The sequence below is a fragment of the Clarias gariepinus genome, chromosome 3, assembly GCF_024256425.1.
Source record: "Clarias gariepinus isolate MV-2021 ecotype Netherlands chromosome 3, CGAR_prim_01v2, whole genome shotgun sequence".
Lineage (NCBI taxonomy): Eukaryota > Metazoa > Chordata > Actinopteri > Siluriformes > Clariidae > Clarias > Clarias gariepinus.
Genome location: NC_071102.1, coordinates 22,135,264 through 22,158,972, shown reverse-complemented (window position 1 = coordinate 22,158,972; position 23,709 = coordinate 22,135,264). Strand labels below are relative to the sequence as shown.

The window sequence follows — 23,709 nt, the reverse complement described above, 5'->3', positions numbered from 1 at the left end:
TTTTCTGTACAAATACAGATGAAGTTAAATAAAATAAAATTTAAATAAAAATATCTAAGGGGGGCAAATATGCAGTAAAGTGTAGGACCCAAGCATAGGCATCACAACAGTGGGAAAAAGTTTTGAGGATGACACAAATATTATTTTGTGTAGTTCCTGTGTCATACCAACAGTAAAGCATCATGAGACCATTCATGTCTCATGTCCAAGGGAGTGGGCTTACTGAAAACATAGCTAAGAACACAGCCATGAATAATGAATCGAAGCCATTAACCATCGAAGAACAGTTTGGTGATGAACAATAGGTTTTCTAGAATGATGGATCTCCTCGCCATAAGGAAAAAGTGACAACTAAGTGGTTCGGGGAACAAAACATTACAATTTTGGGTCTGTAGCCAGGAAACTCCCCAGACCTGAATCCTACTGAGAATCTGTGGTCAATATTCAAGAGGCAGGTGGACAAAAAAAACCCACAAATTCTGACAAACGTTGATAATGCAAGAATGGCTGTCAGGGTGCGGCCCAGAGATTGATTGACAGCACGCCAGGGCGAATTGATGTCAGAGGTGTTAATAAAGAAGGGACAACCCTGCAAATATTGACTCTTTGCATGAACTTAATGTACCTGTAAATAAAAGCCTCTGACACTTATGAAACGCTTGTAATTATACTTCAGTATACCAGAGTTACATCTGATCTTGAAAGAACGCGGGAAAAAGCAGCAGACTTTGTGAAAATGTATATTTGTGTCATTCTTAAAAGTTTTGGCCCCGGCTGTGCGGCAGTACTGTATGCGCATTTGGACAGAGACACTATCAGTGATGTCTCTTTATTAGGAGATCCCGGAAGTGAGAGGAGCGCTGCGCCACTGGGCGACGGGGAGACGGCGAGCTGCAGCGCTGTGACCGGACCCGAGCCGAGCCGAGACGAGCCGAATGAGAGCTTCAGACGAACAGCCTGTTTAAAGGAAAAGCGCGGAGATTAAAACAAAGGACAGCCTTCAGACAAAGGTAAAAATTAATAAATAATAAAAAAAAAACAATAAGATTGTGAGCGGACAATGAGGAGCGCAGTGAGGAGAGGAGAGGAGAGGGCTAGACCGGGGGCTTTACCGGCCGGAGGGGAGGCGCGAGACGCGTTCGGCTTTTATCTTTTGATTCCGTGCTTTGATCAGGAATAAGCGAATAACGGTTTCTATAATAATCATAATAATAATAATAATAAGCTTTCAGTATGCTTTTGTGGTCAGATTTTACCTAAACCATTTAGGTAAACATCATTTTAAGGGACCAGTGTTTCTCCTTAACCACTGTGCTATGGAAAGTTAAGTTAATAATGTAACATTTAATAATGCACATTCAGTAATTTAATACTCTATAGTGTCTATAGTGTATCATGCTTATAGTGTATCATGACTACAAACCTATGCATTTCTTCTTTCTCGCCTGTTTAACGTGTGTAGTTGTTTATATATATATATATATATATATATATATATATATATATATATATATATATATATATATATATATATATGCATTTGATTTGAATTTAAATGTATTACTTAATGAGAACAGGAATGAATCTTTAGGACTGTACTAACCATTAAAACCCTGGGAGAATCAGTCACAAGACATTATATGGAGTCTTCAGCTTTAAAGATCTGTATTTAATACTGTATATACATATACACACCTTCTAATTCCACGGTCTTACTTATTTATTTATTCATTTTCATTTTTCTTTCTTTCTTTTTTCTAATACTGAAGGCATCAAAAATATCTCCTTTCAACAGTTGATATGGAGACCTGTCTGCTACTTACAGTGGGGATAATAATTATGTGACAAAGAAATGAAGGCTCTATCATTTTTATCATAGGTTTATTTTAAAGGACAGAGACAGAATGTCAATCAAAAATCCAGAAAAAAACACATTTTACAAATGTTATAAATTGACTTGCATTTCAGTGAGTAAAATAAGTATTTGATCTCATGACAACGAACAATCATTCTGGGTCCCACAGACTGGGTATGATGTGCTCCTAACAACAATGCATTATGTGTATAAAAGCCACCTGTCTACAGAACCTCTATCTTCCATTCAAACCGAACCACCATGGGCATGACCAAAGAGCTTGTAGACCTGCACAAGGCTGGAATGGACTACAAGACCATCAGCAAGAACCTTGAGAGTAAGACAACTTTTGGAGCGATTATTCGCAAAGGGGAAAAAAAAAATCATCAATCACCTTTAGTCTGGACCTTAATGCAATATTACCTCATGGGGTAAGGATGATCATAATTAAAATGAGGGATTAGTCCAGAATTACATGGGAGGAGCGTGTGAATAACCTTAATGGAGTTTGGACCACAGTCACCAAGCAAACCATTGGTAACATTGGTAAGACGCCACCATGGATTAAAATCCTTCAAGGAAGGATTGGGAGAAAGTGCTGTGGTCAGATGAGACCAAAATTGAGCTCTTTTTACATCAACTCAACTCATGTTTTTGGAGGAAGAAAAATGCTGACTATGACCCTAAGAACACCATCCCTACAGACAAGCTCAGAGGAGGAAATATCATGCTTTAGGGCTGTTTCTCTGCTAAAGTTACAAGCTGACTTGCATATGGGGGCATGCATTGTAAAATCCTGGACGAGAACCTGCTGCAGATAGGCAGTGGATGGCTCATGTCACTACAAGACAATGACCAAAATCATACCACCAAGGCAACAAACGAGTGGCTCAAGAAGAAGCACATCAAGGTCATTGAGTGGCCTAGCCAGTCTCCAAACCTTAATCCTATAGAACATTTATAACCTTGTGCAGTTTATAACCTTCTGCTTTTTCTGCATTTTTAGTTGATATTTTGTCTCTATTCTTTACAATAATCATATAAGAAAAAATATATAGAGAGTAAGTCTTAATAAACTTGCAAAATCTGCAGGAAATCAAATAATCATTTTTCCCATTGTATGCTCCCCTAAGTGTTTATAACAGCTCTAATCTGAGGTGCTGTTTGTTAATTGGTGATTTCTGAGGCTGGTAACTCTAAACTCTCCTCTGCAGCAGAGGTCAGTTGTGGTCTTGCTTCCCTGGGAAGGTCTTTATGAGAGACAGTTTCATAATGGTCTTGATGGGTTTTGCCATACTGTTTTTGCAAGAACTGTTTCTGAACTGCTGACCTTTGTATCTTAATATAACAACAGGTTTAAATTAAATTATTATTGACACATAATGGCCTAATGCTATACGTCCTATTTCATAGTTTTGAAAAAATCCAGTATTGTTCTAGAATGTAGAAAATTTATCCAAACTTTTGAGTGGTAGTCTCTCTCTGTCTTCACATGCATATGAATTTGAGTAACATCTAATTCTTAATACATAGGGTTTAATATGATGGTGGCCCTTTGCAGCTATAACAGCTTCAACTCTTCTGTGAAGGCTTTCCACAAGATTTAGGATTGTGTTTAAGGGAATTTTTAACCATTCTTCCAGAAGCGCATTTGTGGGGTCAGACCATGTTGAGGTCAGTCCTCTATGCAGGCCAATCAAGTTCTTCCACAGCAGCCTCGCTCATCCATGTCTTTATGGACCTTGTTTTGCTGGTGTGGGATTGTTTTTCAGGAGTTGGCCCCGGCTCCTTACAGTACTTCCAGTGAAAGGAAACACCCCCCCCCCCCCCATTTTTTTTAACCTAATTTGGTCGTATACAGTTCCTCCTTGTCACTAGGGGGCTCGCACATTAAGCTACTACTACCACTCAGTCGGGAGGGCCGAAGATTATCACATGTTTCCTCCTAACCACTTGACGCCAGACGACCGCATCTTTTCGAACTGCTCCATCACGCACCGTTGGGTACGGTGTAACACACTCGGAGGACAGCGCTATCCACTCCTTCCGCTTGCAGGAGCTCGAAGGAACTCTTTATGCTTCAGTATACCAAGACATTTTGGAGATTGGTGTATAAGAACTTGACTGGCCTGCACAGAGTCCAGACCAAAAAGTCTCCATACATAGGGGAAATTAACAATTTTTTACATTGACATTTTATCATAAGCACACACTCATGAGGAATATGTGTTATCTGTTGTTATGCATGGAACTGAAACAATTGCACTTTAGATGTGTTGATATTTGAGCTATAGCTTTTCCTGCTACACCTTTGCATTCATTTGCCCTCATCCCTGAAAATATGGAGATCTATGGGTTTGGGAGGCTATTCCACAGGGCCATAGGGCCAATCCAGGAATCTGGAATCTTGTTGATTCAACAATTCCATGTGCATGAAGCCTTTTAAAACAGGCTGTAGCGTGTATATAGACTCGAACTGTTCACAACACTGCCTACTGCTCTATGGGCATGGTATATTATTTGGTTTGTGAAATAATTTTCACAAATTAATTTGCAATGAAATGTTCAGTGTCACAGGCTGAAATATGAAGGAATAAATGAAGTAAAATGCAAATATGACTCCAATCGGATAGAACCATGCAGTGCCTTTTATACAGGCTCTGCATGCCTTTTTAGATGTATTCATATTTGATGAATGAACAGAAAGCCCATTTTCAGAAAGCGGAAAAAGCAAGGTCTCTGAATAGTGAATGCTGGGATGTCCAGCATGAGACAGGAAAATCGAACTAAAAACATTTATAGTTTCATTAACACAAGCAGGAAATACCTGGTTTCCAGTTTTGTTTTGTTTTTTCTTGCAGATATGCAGTGGCTATTAATAAATGACCATCAAGCATATAAACTCATTCACTCATTCTCTATACTGTTTATCCTGTTCAGAGTAATCGGAGGCCTGGAATCTAACCCAGGAAATTTGGGACATGAGGCAAGGTACACTCTGAGCGGTGTGTCAATCCATGTAGCATATTAAATAAATTTTGAAATTTTCACGTGTCTCAAACCAACTTTGTACTTGATTAAAAAATGCACAAAAATATTTATCTGAGAGCATTAAGGAATATGTTTATGTTCTACCACTTTACAAAAGTACACTGCAGTTACTTTGACCCAGATTTGAAATGTGTGTCATGCGTCTCATCCTTATGCGTCTCAGTAATGAAATCACAATACGTTTTAAGGTGTGTGCCTCATGTTTTTGAACTTGATGTCGTGTCGCTGCTTGGCTGACGGTTCCTGCTACCTCTGAAATAGTTCCTGAGGTCTAAGTCAGGCATTTGGCATGTCAGAGAGAATTCTCCAGGGACCTTACAAGGTGACGCGTGCATTTCCACACTGGGCCATGTATAATTACTGCTGACGAATCTCTGTGAGCAAGAGAATATTGTAGACCAGGGTTTCTCAGGGTCTCCCATTTTACCTGATCTAAAAGTATTGCAGTATCTATTTACCAACTATTTATATATTAGGCTCATTATTTAAATGTGTGCAAATGGTTAAGGGTCTTGGTTATTGATTGGAAGGTTGGGGGTTCACAAACCAGCTGCCACTTGGGGACTGTTGGGCCCTTCGCCCTATATGCTCCGGGGGTGCTGTATCCTGGCTAGCCTTGCGCTCTGACACCAGCTTCCTACCTCCTATATGTGAAAAAATCATTCTACTGTGCTGTAACAATCAGATCATAATTTCAATATAGAGCTGAACTTTCATTAGTTTTATGTTGACATAAATTCAAGTAACTAGTCAAATTGGCTTATAGCTAAGAAAACTAAAATAGAATAATTTTGATAGTGATCGCATCAGCTTCTGTGTTTAAGATCTTCTCTGCATGAAACAAACCTAATGTGTTTTATTCTATTTAAATAGATGCGAGTCAGCACATAAGGGGGTCAAGCGGAGATAAGTTTACTTCCATGCTAGATTGTAATCACACAAATGGTTTGGTAGATGAGGTCATCTCTCCCTAACTTGACCCCGATTGGGTTACATGATTACATTTCTTACTTAACTAAAGAGAGATCAGTGGAGCATGGTCGTTCTTCTTTTTGGTCTCTGGTACTCATATGCATGCGTCTCTATTCCACCCTATAAACATTTTCTAATTACGTTACTGCTAGTCTTCCCAGACCGTATTAAAAAATAAATTCATGTTTCATTTTGAAAGTTTCTCAACTGCTTAACAGGAAAAAGTTAAGAATTATAGTTGGGCAGTTCATGTAGCATCCAGTAATTTAGCTTGGAGAAAGAAAAAAGGAGTACTATACAAAAGTTAAGGCATCCCAAGAGCTCTAGATCTGAGCTCCTAGATATCTTTCTACCAAGGTATAAGACCTTAATTAGCTCATTAGGATAGGGCAAACATCGTTAGGAACGTCCAGGTGATTCAAATTTCAAAGTGTTTTAATGACTCCGTCTTCTTATATTCTGTGCCAACAGATCTACAGCTGCTTAGCACTGTAAACCTCAAATGATCAATGTCTAAGAATTTTAATGTAGCTACTTTCTCAGGTCGTGATGTAATTAAGAAATGGCATTTAAATAGAAATGTGGAGGTCAAGTTAAGTTATGGTGTTTTATTTCATAAAGAAATACCTTAGAATGTTGAGCTGTTGAGCTCAGGGCTGGAGCAATCCTGCTTTGAGCTTATGTTGGAACATTTCGTTGATTAAAGAAAGAATGAATTCCATAATTCCATTAAATACCAGGAGATTTTGAAAACAAACATCACAGTGTCTGTACTGTGCAAAAAAAAACGTGGCTTCTATGACAGTATGATCATGCTGAACACATTCTAAAAATCTATAATAGACGCCATCATGAGGCACATGCTGAAGGGTTTACTATGGCCCTCACGGTCCCCCAACTGGACGCAAGAAAGCCCAAGAATTTCCCGGAAAAAAATAAATAAAAATAAATAAATAATGGTTGAAAATCCCCCAAACAAGAATTGAAAGACTCACTCTGCACTACTTAAGGGTTTATGAACTGGGTTATAGCAAGTCCTGAACATGCCCAAATCTTTTCTTTAGCATCTTTTCCGCTGTAAAAGATGAAAATTAATACAAATATTTTTGCTTAAAATATTAAACATAATATTGAATTTTATGTCTTTAACTTGTTAGCTACTATAGTTGGAGTAGCATGAATTTTAATCAGGGGTGCCCAAACTTTTGCATGCCATCGCACATACTGGTACTGTGCTTGAGCCACCCCTAATTTTTTCATATTAAATAAAATTAAATGTAGATTAAGTAAAAAAAATGAGAACAAATATTTTTACTGCGAAGTGGCCAAAGATACAATGTAAAATGGTTATGGTTATGTAACAGCCTCGGCAGCGACCTCATTTCCCCTCTCGTCTCTTCCAACCACTCATCATTCAGCATCAGCAGTAAACTAATCACCGGCCTGATCCTTCTGTCATCATCTGCTCCTGTTTCCCACTGGATCATGCCTTATGGTAGATGTTTTTTTTTATGCTGGAATGATTCATAGGTCACTATGTGGCTTAACAAACAAACAAAAAATATTCATCTGAAACTGCTCAGGTACAGGACTGGACTGAAAACGGGCGGCAAAAAAATAAGAGCCATAAAAGTCTTTCAGGAAGCCTGGAGAACTATTCCTCAAGACTATGTTAAAATACAAGAAAGTCTGTCTCTCTCTGGAAGCAGAATATGAAGTAGTTATAGAGCGGCTCAGCACTTTTGCACAGTCCTGCGTGCCCTTGTAGCTCACATTGTAAAAATCTTGCACTTTAAAATTTTTTTTAACAAAAATCAGTGCGTCCAACAAATCATATTGCCATAGCACAGAGACCGTGTTGTTTCCCTCATATTGGCCTTCTGTTATTTTGACTCGTAGTTGATTTGCCTGTTACATTCCTCCTGGGTAATGAAGGTGTGGCTGTGTGGAAGATAGCCAGTGAACTCTTTCCCTTCTTTACACTCTTTTCCTTTAAAGATTTGCACTTAGCAATATTTTTTGCAGAAAATTTATGAGTGACCGTTTTTTTCTTCCGGATTTCATTTGTTAAATCAAATGCATTCATTTATTTGTTTGTTTAATTTTTACTTCTTTTGCGCTTTATTGTTCACCAGGAGTCATTAGGATTGGATGCTGTTACAGTATCATGGCTAGACTGTTTAAGTAAATTGTACTAACATTTTCAGTTTGAACTTTTTTTTTTTTTTACAGGCTTCACTCACTATGGAAACACTCGTCGAGCGACTGGAACAGGCTGTGATTCGGCTCGAAGCGTTTTCAGCCAAGATTCAGGGTCGCTCTGGGAGCTTGTCCAATGGGGAGATCAACGGATTTAATGGTACCATAAAAAGCCAAAATACAGTACATACATTCATTTACGAAATATTGTTGATGGTCGTTAGTGTCTGTCTGTGTGCAAAAGTGTTTCTCAGGAGAGTCACAACACAGCGTGCTTTGCCTTTAGTACAGACTGAGTTTAAAATATTGAGTCACAACGTTCTAAATAGATTATGTAATTTAGACCCTGTGAGCCATGAAAAACAAATATTAAAGAGTCTGATGAGTTCACTGAAAATGAATTGCTTAAGTTATGGTTGTCAGGCAACATTTGATATTCAGGAATGTGTACCTTCATGGGAAACGCTTTCTCACACTACTGAGAATCCCAGCGAGAAAACACAGAAATGTCTGAGCTGTACTGTATTTCTCTAAAAAATGTATTTTTGCTTCTAATGCATTTGCTGTGGCATTTTTATATTAATTTGCCTGGTATTAATGTAGTAATTGTGGGCTCTCTTCCTCATTAAGGTGAATCCCACTGCATGGACGCGTTTGACCGTTTAATAAGAGGCCCGCTGTCTGAGTACTTGAAGAACAGCCGTACTATTGGAGGAGATGTGGCAAAGCATGTATGTACAGGAGTTTGTCTGTGTGTGTGTGTCTATATGATATATAAGAGCATACAGTACACTATACAGTATATATATGTAGCCTCACCATCACAGCAATATCACATGCTTGTTAAAAGTCTAAATTCATATTTAGCCTATCTCTTTTTTTTTCTTCTTCTACTTCTTATTGTTTTGGAATTTTTCCCGGTTTTCCGATTTAATCATAGCCAATTCCCACCCGTCATTAGGGCACTCCGCCATCAAGGCTGCAACTACCAGTCAGGGAGGGCCAAAGACTATTACATGATGCCAGCAAACCTCATCTTTTCGAATTGCTCACTTACACACCATCAGGAACGGCGTAACTCATTCAAAGGACAGCGCTAACTGCTCCTTCCACTTGCGTTAGCTCACATATTCCCGTGATTTGCTTAGAACCGTGATTGATGTGAGAGCGATGTAGAGCCTCCTCTCTGAGAGAGCTCGGCCAATCAGCTTTCTTCAAGGATTTCATCACACACACTACAGCAGTGGTTCTCAAACATTTTCTGTCATTCCCCACTTAAGGGGTGGGCGAATTTTCAAGCCCCACTTGTCAACAAAATGATAACGAAAACGGCCAAGTTTACTATTTATTGAAATATCAATTTCTAAACCAGTAAGATCAAATAACACCAAGTTCAAAACAGATAAAATACACGTGCAATTGTTATAACAGGCTTACTTCATCACTTATCTAGAGCTTTCTTTCAAAAAAGTTAAGTGGCTTATTAACGTGACTGGGGTGTGTTGTCTCTAAGTGTCTTCCTATTTTGTCTCATGCTGTCTCCTGCCAGCGGTTTAAGACACAAAACACACATGGGTCTCTCCTCTGCCCCCACCATCCCCACCATGAATCCAAGCGCAACATAGGCTTCATCATGTTTTCCTTTCGGCTGGATTTTTAGTTGATTAGGCTGATAGTGCTGAATCACCTGCTTTTTTGTGGTCCATGTAACAAATGTATCCATTGATGTTATTATGCTCACTACATACAGTACGCTACTGTGTTATGGTCTAAAATGCCCCCCCGCCACAGATTGCCCACCTAAATTATTAGGTTTATGGTTTACAAATTACAAATTGTAACAAATTAATTTAATTATAAAGTAAGCAATATAAAAAAAAAAAAAGGTTTTATAGGGGGCAAAATATATAAATTATATATTTTTTTCATATACCAAATTTATATTTTATATTGCTTATTTTATAATAAAAATCGTTTCCTGTAAGTTTTCAACACAAACAATATTTATTTAGTGTAATTTGTGATAAATAATTTGTTTTTTCTACATTGACAAACTCCTGCAAAATAAATAAAATAAAATAAAATAATCATTTTGGGGGATTTGTATTAATCGTCTCGACGGCTGTCACGTGCCTAGGGTTAATTATAATAGTAATAATATATTTGATAATAATAAACCTTTGAATGCATGTCCTAATATAATATTTGATAGAGATTATGTAGGGGGGCATTCCGTGGCAGGGGGCATTTTAGCGCATAACACGTGTTTGTGTCCGCGGTAAAATTAGTCTTAAATTTGCATCTTCGAATTCAATAGCTGCGTAAATAAACCCGCAAATAAGATACTCACATATACTGTATTTCCTCTCTACATTGTCTTTAAGCTACATCCGCCTTAAATTATACATGTTTAAAAGCATAAACACATTATTCTCTACGGCGCACCGAATGATTTAGGGATCATCGCAAAATGCCGCACAGCAACAAAAAGCGTAGAACGATATTGATCTTCCCTTCTGTTCAGCGCCTGAAGGATCAAAAGCAACTTTGTTACCACACTGGAAACTAGAAATGCCAGACTAGTACTGCCTGATAAAATACAGAAACATGAGCATACACATTGGAATAAATGAAATTACATACATAATACCGAATGTTTCCTTATATATTGTTCCTCTGGAATTAACATGCCGACGTTAAACCGTTATTGTTGCACTATGGTTCCACTTTTTCTCGGATTTATTTTAATTTACTTGTATTAATGATCCAATTCTTTGTGTGTCATTATTTAGTTTCGAGTGTCTGATAAAGAAAATAAAGATTAAATAAATCAATAAAGTAAGCATGAATTAGAATAGATACGTTCCTATTATTTTCCACTAATTCCCTCCCGTTTATTGCGCCCCACCTGTCATGCCTGTATTCCCCACTAGTGGGGCGCGCCCCACACTTTGAGAACCACTGCACTACAGTATGTGTTGATGGAACTTACTTTGTGTACACATTAAGTTAATTTAAGGTAATTGAGTGCCTTAGCTCTCTGAGCTACCATTGCCCCACGGTTGTCTTAGTTCTAGTAAAGGGACAGATATCCTACACACGTGTGTCACATAATATCAAATCAGGTCACACAGGTTGGTTTTGTGCAGTGGCCAATAAACTGCAGAAGGTAAAATGCGTCAGTTCATGCATCTTTTCTGATCCTTTAACAGAATTGAAAAGGTTTGATTCCTAAACATTGATTTAAAGCACTTTAATAAATATGAACCAGGCTGGTTACTCCAGCTGTACCACAATGCTGAAAAAGTTATTTTTAGGGGTAGCAGGAAAATCCTGGGAAATCAAAATGAGGCTGAGATCGCTTTTTCTTACTACGTCACAAAAATCCATTTACATTTAAGTATTCTAAAAATAGGGTTTCTACAGATTTTTCCGAGGCCCTTCTCATAAATAAACTCTAAATGTATTTTAGGAACGCAGGAACATGATCCACTTATAAACTTGGTCTCGAAGTGAAGCTAACTGGAGCAGAAATCCGAAAATACGCAGAACTCAAGTCACGCAAAGTACAACTTAATATATGATATAATGAGCCGGGTCACAAATGTGTTCAATGATTTGGGGTTTGATGAACATTTGTCCACATACTTTTGGCCATATTGTGTAGAGTAAAAGCTATAATCATTTGTAAAAGTCATGCAAAAAAAAATCTAAAATATAGTAAAATTATCTAATTTGTACTTTATAGTATTACACTATTTATTTCCTTTAAAAAAAAAAAGTATTTTCTATTTCTCGGCTTGATGTAGGGGCGACACGGTGGCTTAGTGGTTAGCAACGTCGCCTTGCACCTCCAGGGTCTGAGCTCGATTCCTGTCTCTGTGTGCATGGAGTTTGCTTGGTGGGTTTCCTCCGGGTACTCAGGTTTCCTCCCATAGTCCAAAGAAATGCTGATTAGGCTAATGTCTTGTGTGTGTGTGTGCCCTGCGATGGATTGGCACCCTGTCCAGGGTGTAACCCCCCTCATGCCCTAAGCCTCCTGGTTATAGGCTCCAAGCTCCCCGCGACCCTGAATACAGTATAAAGTGGTATAGATGATGAGTGAGTAAGTGAGTCAGTGTCTTGCTGTATGTTTGCTTTTTATAAAGTTTGTTCATCCATCATATATGTCTTCATATGTGATGCCATGAGTAGAAATGCAGCGACAGATTGCTCTACTGAGGAAAAAGAATACCCTGTATATTGTTAACTACGATAATGGAATGCAGTTGCTGAAATCCAGCAATAAACATTAAAACACCTGGAATTGTTCAGGCACTTCTGAACGTGCAAGAATTTTTTTTCCCCGCTTTCGGCTCCTGTGCCTCTGCCGCAAAGGTGACACTCGCTCATCCTGCTCTCAGGTCAGCGCTAAATCATGTTGTGTGGGAGTTTGTTTTTATCCCGTTTAGTCATCTCCTTTTACGGTGAAACAGGCCTCTAGGTTCCAGCACTACGTTTTCCCAAACATGCATCTTTGGACCTCTCCCAGTGTGTGTGTGTGTGTGTGTGTGTGTGTGTGTGGGTGTGGGTGGGTGTATGTGGGTATGTGTGCTTGTCTGTAACATAAGATGACCTTGCATAAAATGTAAGTAATGCAGCTTTGACTGTATATAGAAACATGGTTAATGTTTTATTTATGTTCACGCTGTATATTTCTATAAGACAAACTTTCCAATCCAAGTGTGAATCCACATTTGATTTACGGGATTGCGTTGGGTTTAACTCCCCACCCCCCAAAGTGCAATGACATCACTTTGTAGTTTGAAGTTCTTAATTTATGTATTGTTTCAGTTTTGGGTGTTTAAATGTGAGTTTTTGTGTTTATATCGAACAGGCTGAGATGGTGCACCATGCTCTGCAGATCCAGAAGACTTTTCTCTCAATGGCCAACACACATCAGCAGCCTGGGCAGGTAAGACTAAAGATAAAGGGCTCTGGGTTTTTTCAAATTATTATTATTATTATTATTATTACATAGAATATTCATACCTTTAATTCCTAACTATTAGTGTCTAATACTGTACTCTAATACTCCTAACAGTTGTTATTATTATTATCATTATTATTACTATAAATTACTGAAACCAAAGCTATAGTATAACTGAGTGAGAAAATTATTCAGTTCAATTCAATTTTATTTATATAGCGCTTTTAACAATGGTCATTGTCTCAAAGCAGCTTCACAAAAAATAAAAAAGAAATTTGAAAAGAAAATTTATGGAAGTGTGTATGTGTGAAAAAAACATGTCTAGATAGTAATGAGATTGTCCCTTATGAGCAAGCCAAGGGTGACGGCGACAGTGGCAAGGAAAAACTCCCTGAGATGGCAATAGGAAGAAACCTTGAAAGGAACCAGACTCCAGTTCAACATAGGGATGAGTCAGTAGGTGCAGAGGGCAGATGGGGTCTGGATCACTGGAAGCACAGGAGCAGGATGTGTAGCTCCAAACCATCATGAAGCAGAATCCAGCTGGAGCTGGTCCTTCTCTGGATGCCTCAGGATCCTCGCAGGGTTGGCCTTTGTCTACTGAAGCTGGCACAGATGCCTCGGGATGGGTAGAAAAATAAAGAACTGGTGAAAAGAATTAGTGTAGTTGCCATTCAGGATAGATGTACTGGAATATGAGGTTATGGGAAACTGTGTCTGAGCCCCAAACACTGTCTGGAAGGCTATTCCAAAGCTTTGGAGCTAAATATGAAAACGCCCTATTATTGGGAACATTATATGAAAAATGTACTACCTTCTTTTAAAGCATGCTCATCATCTCACCACAAGTATTAATTTCTTTTGGGCCCTTTTCGTTGTATTTGCAGCTTTTCAGTCACCCTTATCAGTAACGCGACTCAAACCTTACGTAATCAGCTGTGCATGTACAGTATGTTACACACATTCTTCATGCTAATCCAGATTCTTATCTGGACGTTGAAGGTTGCGATGCCATTGAGAGAGGTTTAGCCCTGGTTTATCCCACTATATAGAGCTCTTCCTCTTCTTCTCCATATGGTTTGGAGCTTATGTGGTCATCCATGCGACACTGGTCTCTCTGTGCACATTGGGATTACCTTCTCTGTTCAAAAGAACGCCAATGCAACACATTCCCAGTGCTTCAGACGGGCGCCCCCCAGGGGGGGAAGGCTGGCGGCCAGTGTGATGTCATTCTGTCGGACTGTCGGGTTTGTGTTGTCTCTGGGCCCAAAAGGAAGTGAATAGCTCAGAGCGTGCAGGCCGTTGGACGAAAATGAGAGGCAGAAATTAAGTCATCTGTTGAAAAAAGAAAATCTTTTTTGTCAGAGCACTCTTGTAAAGTACTACCGTGTTAAAGGTTGTCTATAGCTTTAGGTTTTCTAACGCTGTCTATTTCTCATTTAAAGTGAAAAAAAAAATATATTGTTTATGTCCATAATGTGTGTGTGTGTATCTGAATTTATATTTATATACTTTTCTGCCCCCACTAAGGTCTAATTCACATCTTTTTTATCATCTATGATTAGTTTTGATTGTAGTGCAAAACGTGGTGAACCTTCAGAACCTTCTCTGTATTTCACAGATTAACTGGAAAACTCCATAGATGTGATAACCTGGTCATTCAGAACATTCCGGACTTCATTTTATTACCACATAACGTTGCTGAGTCTAGACCTGAGCGACTGAAGCAACCCCAGATCATAACACTGTCTCCAGACGCTTGTACAGTGGACACTATGCAGGATACGGAATGGAGTATATACATTAGTAGCTTCGCTTAAGAAGTGGAAAATCACCTGGAAATCCTTTTTTTCTTTAGTGTTAATTTAAAACACTAGAGCGAATGTTACGAACTAACCACAGATGCATTTTTTTTAATCTTTAGTAACTCCTATTACGATGATTAGGGACACAGAATCTAAGCCAGGGCTATTCCAGAACACCATACTTGCATTAAATTCACACATTGCTCACACCTCCGAGCAGTTTAGCAGTGATAATTTACACACCATATTTTTTGGAGGAAACCCACACAGTTAACGCTTGATTTCCTGAGACATTCAGTTTTAACAATGGACGTCTTTAAAAAGACATTTCAGAACGGTCAAATTATTGCCCTGTATCAAGCTAGAAAAATGTAAAAAATATTGGAATAGGGTAAAAGCTTTCCAAAACATACAGTAATTTAAACCTGGAAGGACAGCACTGAACTGTCAAGTAAAATACTGTATGGCCATGAATGGAGATCACTTTAAAATAATAGTAATAATTTTATACATACACTACTGTTAAAAAATTTGGGGTTACTTTCTAACTCCATGATCGTTCCTGATTTTTATTTCTTTCTACATTGTAAAGGAATGCTGAAGGCGTCCAAAAAATGCATTAATCTCCTTTGAACAGTTAATGGTGAGATGTTTCTGCTACTTCTGCTCTGTAAAGACTTCCTAACGCTTCTAATCTGAGGTGCTGTTAATTGGTCATTTTTCAGGCCTATAACTCTAAATGAACTTCTCGTCTGCAGCAGAGGTAGGTTTTGATCTCGCCCTCCTGGGATGGTCTTCATGAGAGCCAGTTTCATTATGGTGCTTGACGGACTTCGCAAATGCACTTGACAATACTGTTCTTGCAAGAACTATTACAGAAAGGCTGACCTCTGTGTCTTAAAATAATAACTAACTGTTGTTTTTGTTGTTGTTACGTAATTACTTAATTCCATATGTGTTATTTTATAGTTTTGAAATCTCCAGTATTGTTGTAGAATGTAGAAAATAAATCTCTAAACAAAAGCAAAGAAATTTGCAAGTGACCCCAAACTTTTGAACGGTAGTGTATATGGCTGGGAATCAAACCCAGGCCTTCCACATGTCAGACAAGAGACGTACAGTACCACTGTTCGATAGTGAAAGTAAGAACATGTGACAAGAACTCATAGGATTAGAACTAAACAGCTGCATGGCCATAAGAAAACCATTTGTTAGGGGGATTAATCTAAAAAAAAACTTCAGTTTGCTCTGGAGCATAAAGATTGGACTTTGTAACAGTGGAAAAAGGTCATATGGTCTAATGAGTCCAGATTGTGAAGCTACTGTAGAGTGAGGGGTGCACTCGATGCATCACCCTGACGCACCCTTCGCTCTGGAATAGGCTCAATCTGGACTCATCAGGTCACATGACCTTTTCACATCGCTCTAAAATCTGTTCTTCAGCACTGTCCTTCCAATACTGTTTACTGTTTAAATTTCGGGAAGTTCAATCTAATGACAATATATATATATATATATATATATATATATATATTTTTTTTTACATTTTCCTATCTTGATGCTGGCCAACAATTTGACCGTTCTGGAACGTCTTTTTAAAGACGTCCATTGTTAAAACTGAATATCTCGGGAAAGCAAGGGTTAACTGTTTCACAGCAGATAACGGTGCTGCTTCAGGGCGACAGAGAGTTTTGCATGTTCTATCCCCGTGGCTGTGTTGGTTTCCTCCGAAAAATGATGTAGTGTAGATTATCACTGCTAAACTGCTCGTGGGTGTGAACTAGTGTGTGAATGAACCGTGTCATGGGAAAAACTCCGGATCCACTGTGACCCTGATCAGGATAATAGAATTACTTAAGCTGAGAAAATGCATCGGTGGTTAGTTCTTAGCATTCCCTCTAGGGTTTTAAATTAACACTGAGAAAAAAAAAGATTTCCAGGTCATTTACAGGTACAAACTGTATAGATCTTAAGTAAAACTACTGTAAATACTTTATACAGTATGTACTGCCTGATCTTCTTGTATCTGTCAAGATCAGGTCAAAAAGTGAGAAACAGATCAAAAGAGTTAGAGGAGGTAAACAGTGAGAAATGAGCAGGAAAAGAAAAGAAAAACGGGTGGATCGGGTACAGCGATCTAACAAGCAAATGCTCCATCAAAGCTGTTTTTGTTAGATTTGAATGTGTCTTACTTGTGGTTAAATAGCATGCAGGATTGAAAATGCAGTCGGTTTAACATTAAAAGTGCATTTGGCGCTGGAGACCAGCTACTAAATTTGGAAAGCAAATAGGCAGTGATGTGACTGGGGAGCTACAAAGATTATTTTAAACCTTGATTCCCACAAACCTGAATGGAAAAAATACTCTGAATTTGATATGCGCAGGAAAGACTCTCGGGAGTGAAGCATGCTCTGTAGAATACACAATGCTCTATACGCTCATGCACACACACACTCACGATGTATTTATGATCGTATACATTTTTTTAAACTACAAATAATATCTCTTCACCCACACACAGCCTTGTGTTCAAGTCATGGTAACATTATCAGTGTGCTGGAAAGCGCCAAACCTCTGGCATCTCTCTCTCTCTCTCTCTCTCTCTCTCTCTCTCTCTCTCTCTCTGTGTGTTTGTGTGTGGGGATGAGGTTGCGTTCTGTGGCTTTTTATGGTCATGTTCTATATTCGGTCAAGTGATGGGCCTGTCAGTGCCAATGCCGAGGAGTGTTTTTACGGCCCGCATTTTAACGGGCACAGCTGTTACTCTCCATAATTCGCTCACAGACTTCCTAATGGAACTGATATGATCTCAAGCCCCCCAGTCAAGGAGTTCAGTTTGAAGTTAACATCAAGGTCATTTCTGTTTAAATTCCAATTTGTAATGTTTACAAGTGAGTCATAGGGAAAAAAAAAAAAGCAATTTGCAATGTTTTCTTTCAATCATTTCTGCCTAATTTTTCTGGCCCAGGAAATAATAATCTCTGCTCGGAGCCAAGTTTCTTTAGAACAATTCTAAGAAATACGTAGAAAGTGGAAGCGGTTGAGGAAAAGGGAGGAATTGTCATCGCAATAGTGTTTGAATTTGTTTTTAATCAATAAGTAAGGAATAAAACATCATGAAGCTTGCTATGATAGGAAAATATTCAACGACCATCCTAAAGTTTTCAATAAAAGTCTTTTATTTCTCTTACTGTATACCGCAGCAATTTTGTCCACACTAATCTTATTTTTATTTATTCTACACTGACGTTCCATCCATATGTTTTCTATACCGTTTATCACGGGTAAGGTAGAGGGTGACCTGGAGCCCATCCCAGTCAACTTGGGACACAAGGCAGGGTATACTCTCGCACCCAATCACACACTATGGGCGATTTGGAAATTCCAATCAGCCTACACCGTATGTCTTTGGACTGTGGGAGGAAACTGGAATTCGCTGAGGAAACCCACCAAGCATGGGGAGAACATCCAAGCTCAACCCCCAACACCGAACGTGCTAACTAATGAGCCACCTCGCCACCGGAGAATGATAATGTACTCTTTATTTGAGAATGGTTACATTTAATAGCAAGTTAGTTCGACTTACTGTACTGTTATAATTGTAGTAGCTATAAAGAGACAATTTTTCACCAGGCCATCTCAGTTTTTTTCTCTATTTTAAAGTTAATAATACAAAAAAATTTGTAGCCTGTCATGTTTCCAAGGAAGTAATTTATTTAAAAAGAGATTTTCCTGAAAAGCTTTTCTGCAGCTTTAACTCTGAGTGTTGCAAAGCATCGACACTAGACATGCCTCTAAAAAAAAAAAAAAAAAAAGTCGGGATGCATATGCATTTTTTTCATCATCTGAAATTTCATTTATATCTTTTTTCATATCCAAGATGTCTAACAGTAGAATATGGAATAGGAGCAGACCCAACACCAGCTGACATTTTCCGATCAGAGTCACACTAAAGGAGATGATCACGTCTGCAAATAAATATGAAACTTTCAGCATTCTTGTATCTTGTAAGTGCAGAGAAGTCAGAGGCATCAGTTTGAGCAGTTACACTTAAAAAAAAAAATTTCGTGTTCCATTTTTAGAACTTTGGAACTTGCATTTTTAGAACTTTGTTAAAAAATCATACTTCAATTGCAAACTAAGCAACATCTTCTGAGCAACCAGAATCAAGTATTCAAAAGCAATGATTTTTTTTTCCGCATATCCCATTCAGGAAGCTGGGGTTAGAGCGCAGGGTACAGCGCCCCCTGGAGCAGATAGGGTTAAGGGCTGTCCTCAAGTGCTCGACAGTGGCAACTTGGCGGTGCTTGGGCTTGAACCCCTGACCTTCTGACCCTGATCAGTAACCCACAGCTTTAACCGCTTGAACCACAATGTACAAAGATCCCATTTATGTCATTCATTATCAAATAAACCAATTATCGCAGTTTCTGTCTGCTGGAATCAGTATAAGAGGGAAAGTCCATGCTGATGTAGCAACAGAAACTGATTAATAATCACTTAGTCTATGGGTTATGGCTTACTCTTAAGCAGAGTTTTTCTTAACATTCCGTTTCCTAAAATAATTTTAAAATGAATGCAAATTCCAAAACAGTCATAATCTCCACATTGAGCATGAAAGGACTGTATTTATCTACAGAAATGAAAGTCATGCACATTCTGTTAGAGCAAAAGCCCCAATGCATGGATTCATTCATTCCCAGCGTACGCCTTGACAAAAACAACCTACAGTATAGCTGTAGTAAAATACTGTAGTGTGGTATAGTATTGTAGTGTATACACTAGTGTAGTGTTTGTTCTTTGAATAAGATCTGTCACATTTATTTATGCTTATTTATGTTGGAATCTATTCATCCATACATACAGTATACATAAATACACATAACCTGCAAAAATCCTGCTTTTGTCATCTAAAGGAAGAATCTAAATCTGATGGGACTAAAAGCGCACGCAGTATTTTAGTTAATAATAAAAAAAATGTTAAAAATCAACTAATCCCCTAAAGCCAGCATTATGAAATCTAGGCAATATGTAACTGTCAAGTTAAAAGGAAAAAAATGGCGGTGATATAGCAACAGCTTGAAAACAAACAGCGTTACACAATATAGCGCAAGGATATTCAAAAAGAAACAATGCGTTCCTGTCCTCCATGTTATGCTGAGCTAGACTCTAAACACTAGGGCCACGCAAGGCCTTACAAGGCCAGTGGGATCTCCCTATGAACAGCTGGAATGCTGGCTGCGAGGGGAACTGCTGCTGTCTGGACGATACACTGGAAAAGTGCTCGAAAGCTCATTCAGGATCAGTTAGCTACGTTTCATCATTCTGTGTTTGCTTTGGCAAAAGGAAGCGTAATACTCCATAATGTTGTTTAATATGGCCTGTGGCCTGTTATGGTGGATTGGTGTGTTATGGTACATGTGTGTGTGTGTGTGTGTGTGTGTGTGTTCTCTAATCAGCCCGAGCTGGCGGATCTCCTCAGGCCCATCTCAGAGCAGATCGAGGAGATCCAGAACTTCAGAGAGAAGAACCGCGGCAGCCGTCTGTTCAACCACCTGTCTGCTGTCAGCGAGAGCATTCCTGCCCTGGGATGGGTGGCAGTGGTGAGTGTGTTCCTTTGGATTTAGATCTGAAAGTCTTAATGCTGTAAAGGTAATGTTTAATGAGAATCTCAACTATTCAGTTAAAACAAATCCATGTGACAAGTACTGTATAAAGAAGAATGTTAGATTAGAGTTGGAACTAACCCGGTTAAGCCAGTCAAGTTGGACTGACTAAGAAGTAGAGTTTTAGAAGTGTGTATTTTTCATTCTACTGTAATTTCATCAGTGCCTGGCCCTTAGCTAATCCTGCCCTATTACACAGTACATACTGATCTGGGAAGCAAATGGTTAATATATCCTGACAGTTAAATACCCCCACCCTGACATCTTGGGACACTTGTTGGAACCCTTAAAAGTATTGCACCACTAAACTCACCCTCTGGCCAAATCACCATGCTGCTAGCTTCTTTTTTTCATACTGTACAGTATACATGAGGTCACAGGTACCCGCGATTGGATAGTGTGACAGGGTAGACACAATTTCTATCCTTTCCACCCACTGAGCAGACAGGTTAGCTCACAAGTAGATGAATAAATAACTAACCAACGTTATGCTAATAGAACGTTAAATAGAATTTTAATAAATAAACCGTAAAATAGAATTTTATGCCCTTTTATATTTTAGTGTTTTTTTATTTGAATCTTTCAGTGATCTTAATTGTCATTCGGATGAAACTAGGCCAATTTAGATTTCACATGAAAAGACATAAACCTGAAAAAGTGTATTATTCTAAAATGATAAATTGTAAAAATATTGCAAAATGAATTTAACATGGTTACGGACACCACAGATTTTTCTTTTAGAAGCTTACATAAATTTTTGTATCAATACTAATAGAGAAATATGAATAATTTTCATTTGGAATGATTACTGTTTAAAGTAAGACAGTATAACGCTAAAAAAAGGCCAGTTTCAGGGGTCATATAAAAATCATCTCTCCAAAACGGCTAAAGTTAGAACCCTCTTAGGGATGTGAGATTGGTCACTTCCATGTTGCATAAACGTCAGAAGCAGCTTCCTTGGCACACACATTTTCTGTATTAGCACGAAGACTCTGTTTTGGCTGACAATATAGCCCACATTTATATAGTCTCTTAATAAAATAACCAGCCTATCTTATTGCTTAAAAGAGAAGTCACTCCTTCCTAACTGGGGCGAAGCTTTGTGTTCATGGATAAGAATGTTGGTGGCCTTAAGGGTTATTTGACATATATAAGTTAACAATACAGTTAAGCTCTTTTCCTCACCTTTTTCAGTTTATTACGTTTATAGGCATGCATTAATAAGAAAATGTAATGGCGCTGAAGAACCTCTCAGTTTTACAGAATGTCCGTTAAGCTATGCTGGGAAATTTTGGGGAAAAAAAACAAACAATGGCTTTGATGTTATTTAAGATCTGCGTATCTTTCGACTTTTGAAGAGTATTAAAGCTTTAGAACTAGTCATGGTCTAGTCATGTAATCATCGCTCGAATTTATTTCTCCGTCTCATTTTCCTTATAAGGCCAACATTTCTAAATGCCATAAGGCGGCATTATTTCCGCATACACTTCAATGTTCAGTGTTCATCCTATCAGTGATGAGGCTATTTATCAATATTTACAGTGGATTGAAATAGCATTCTGAGTATTTTCTTTCACTTAATCTTTGTCACTTACTCACGGGGCTGTGTATCTTCTGGACTCTGTCAAAGTCCTTCGGTTGCTTGTCTCTTTTCCCTAAAGATGTGTATATTACTGTACCTAATCAAAACTTCTTAGGTTCTCATGATATAGTTTACACTACTCTGTAGCTGTGCCAGTGATGTAAACCTTTTACACTTCTGCCTCATTATATACGAGTCGGGACGCAGTATTACAGTATTACTGATATTGTTTTACGTGTTCATTATTTACTGGACTGTTTCTCTTAACGACTTTGAAGTGCATAACAATTACCTTTACTGTTTATGTGTTAGAATCAGAAACCAGGACCCTATGTGAAGGAGATGAACGATGCTGCTATGTTCTACACTAACAGAGTGCTAAAAGATTACAAAGACACGTAAGTCATGCTTATAACCATTACTTTCATAGACAGTGGAATTATTTATAATGACATTATTTATAGATATAGGCTCTGATATCTATGAGTCACAATAAATCTGTACTTTATGTCTACTGAGATAGAAAGAGATATAAAGGACTTTCCTATATTCCCAAATTTGATTAAATTGAAAATTGAAGGCCATGTGTTGGGGATTCAACAGTGACTTAAAAATAGATTTTAGCAGAGTGCAGGTGGTTTGTAACCTTCATAGGTAGTTCAGATTTCTTCGTTATGAATCATAAAGTCCAAAATATGCTGCAATTCCTGGACGGGTTTAAACTGTCTCTCCTGAAGCACTCATAAAAACCTCTCTGGTAAAATAGATTAATTCATGGCTAATTCAATCTGGCGTACTAAGGTATTAATTATAGATATATTTTAAAATAAATCCTAAACTGCACATTGTGATGTGATGTTCATTATGTAACTCTGTGGCAGGTTCATGATTTCTGTAGTCACGGGTTTCCAAACATGGGTATCTAGGTCACTGTTAACAGATGAGAAATCATAGCAGGTGCATTCAGTGATTGCTCAATAATTATCAGACACCAAAACAGCTTCATGAGTTATATGCAAAAGAACATAACATGAAACATCTGAAAGGAGAGAAAGTAAAGAAAAGCAAGAAACTAAGAACTGAAAAATATACAAGGGACGTTCAAGTCAAACCGGGACTTGCGATGGAATTGGTTGTGACGTGTAAAGCTGATTGATATTTACAGAAATCGTCAAGCACCCAATGTCAAGGTGATGAGACTCGCAGCAGCAAAGAAACATTTAAACATGAGCAGACGTTTTAAAGTTGGCCGAACGTCTGTGGACATTCCGCGAGTTTGAGCACCTGATACTTGACAAACGACGGATAACATCTATACAGTCCTGACCTCGCTCCAAGCCCTTTCCACATGTTTGGGGAGTTCCTGGGAGGCCACCGTTTAAGACATGAACAGGAACAGTAAAACAATGCAATTTAGCAAATGGTCTAAAGTAGGCCGTATATTTGTAAATTACGATCCTGGGCTCAGAGGTGAGGGGTCAGAGGTCATCGCAGTCGTTCCCGTGGACATTCAGCGAGTGGAACCATCCCTACTTGAAAATCGACAGATACAGTAAATTGCTACATTCACCAACACCATTTGCGCATTACAGGAACTAATCTGGCGGTTA

General features: G+C 38.4%; 1 protein-coding gene across 1 annotated transcript in view; it reads left to right on the top strand.

Annotated features, from left to right (window-relative positions):
• The first annotated feature begins 864 nt into the window (after positions 1 to 864).
• cap2 (cyclase associated actin cytoskeleton regulatory protein 2) overlaps positions 865 to 23,709 on the top strand; it is a 32,925-nt gene continuing 10,080 nt past the window's right edge. The window contains exons 1-6 of the mRNA XM_053493291.1: positions 865 to 1,010; positions 8,111 to 8,237; positions 8,708 to 8,808; positions 12,954 to 13,031; positions 20,311 to 20,454; positions 22,412 to 22,497. Of these exons, the coding sequence (XP_053349266.1) occupies positions 8,123 to 8,237; positions 8,708 to 8,808; positions 12,954 to 13,031; positions 20,311 to 20,454; positions 22,412 to 22,497 (524 nt within the window). The 5' untranslated portion in view covers positions 865 to 1,010; positions 8,111 to 8,122. The remainder of the gene's footprint in view (positions 1,011 to 8,110; positions 8,238 to 8,707; positions 8,809 to 12,953; positions 13,032 to 20,310; positions 20,455 to 22,411; positions 22,498 to 23,709) is intronic.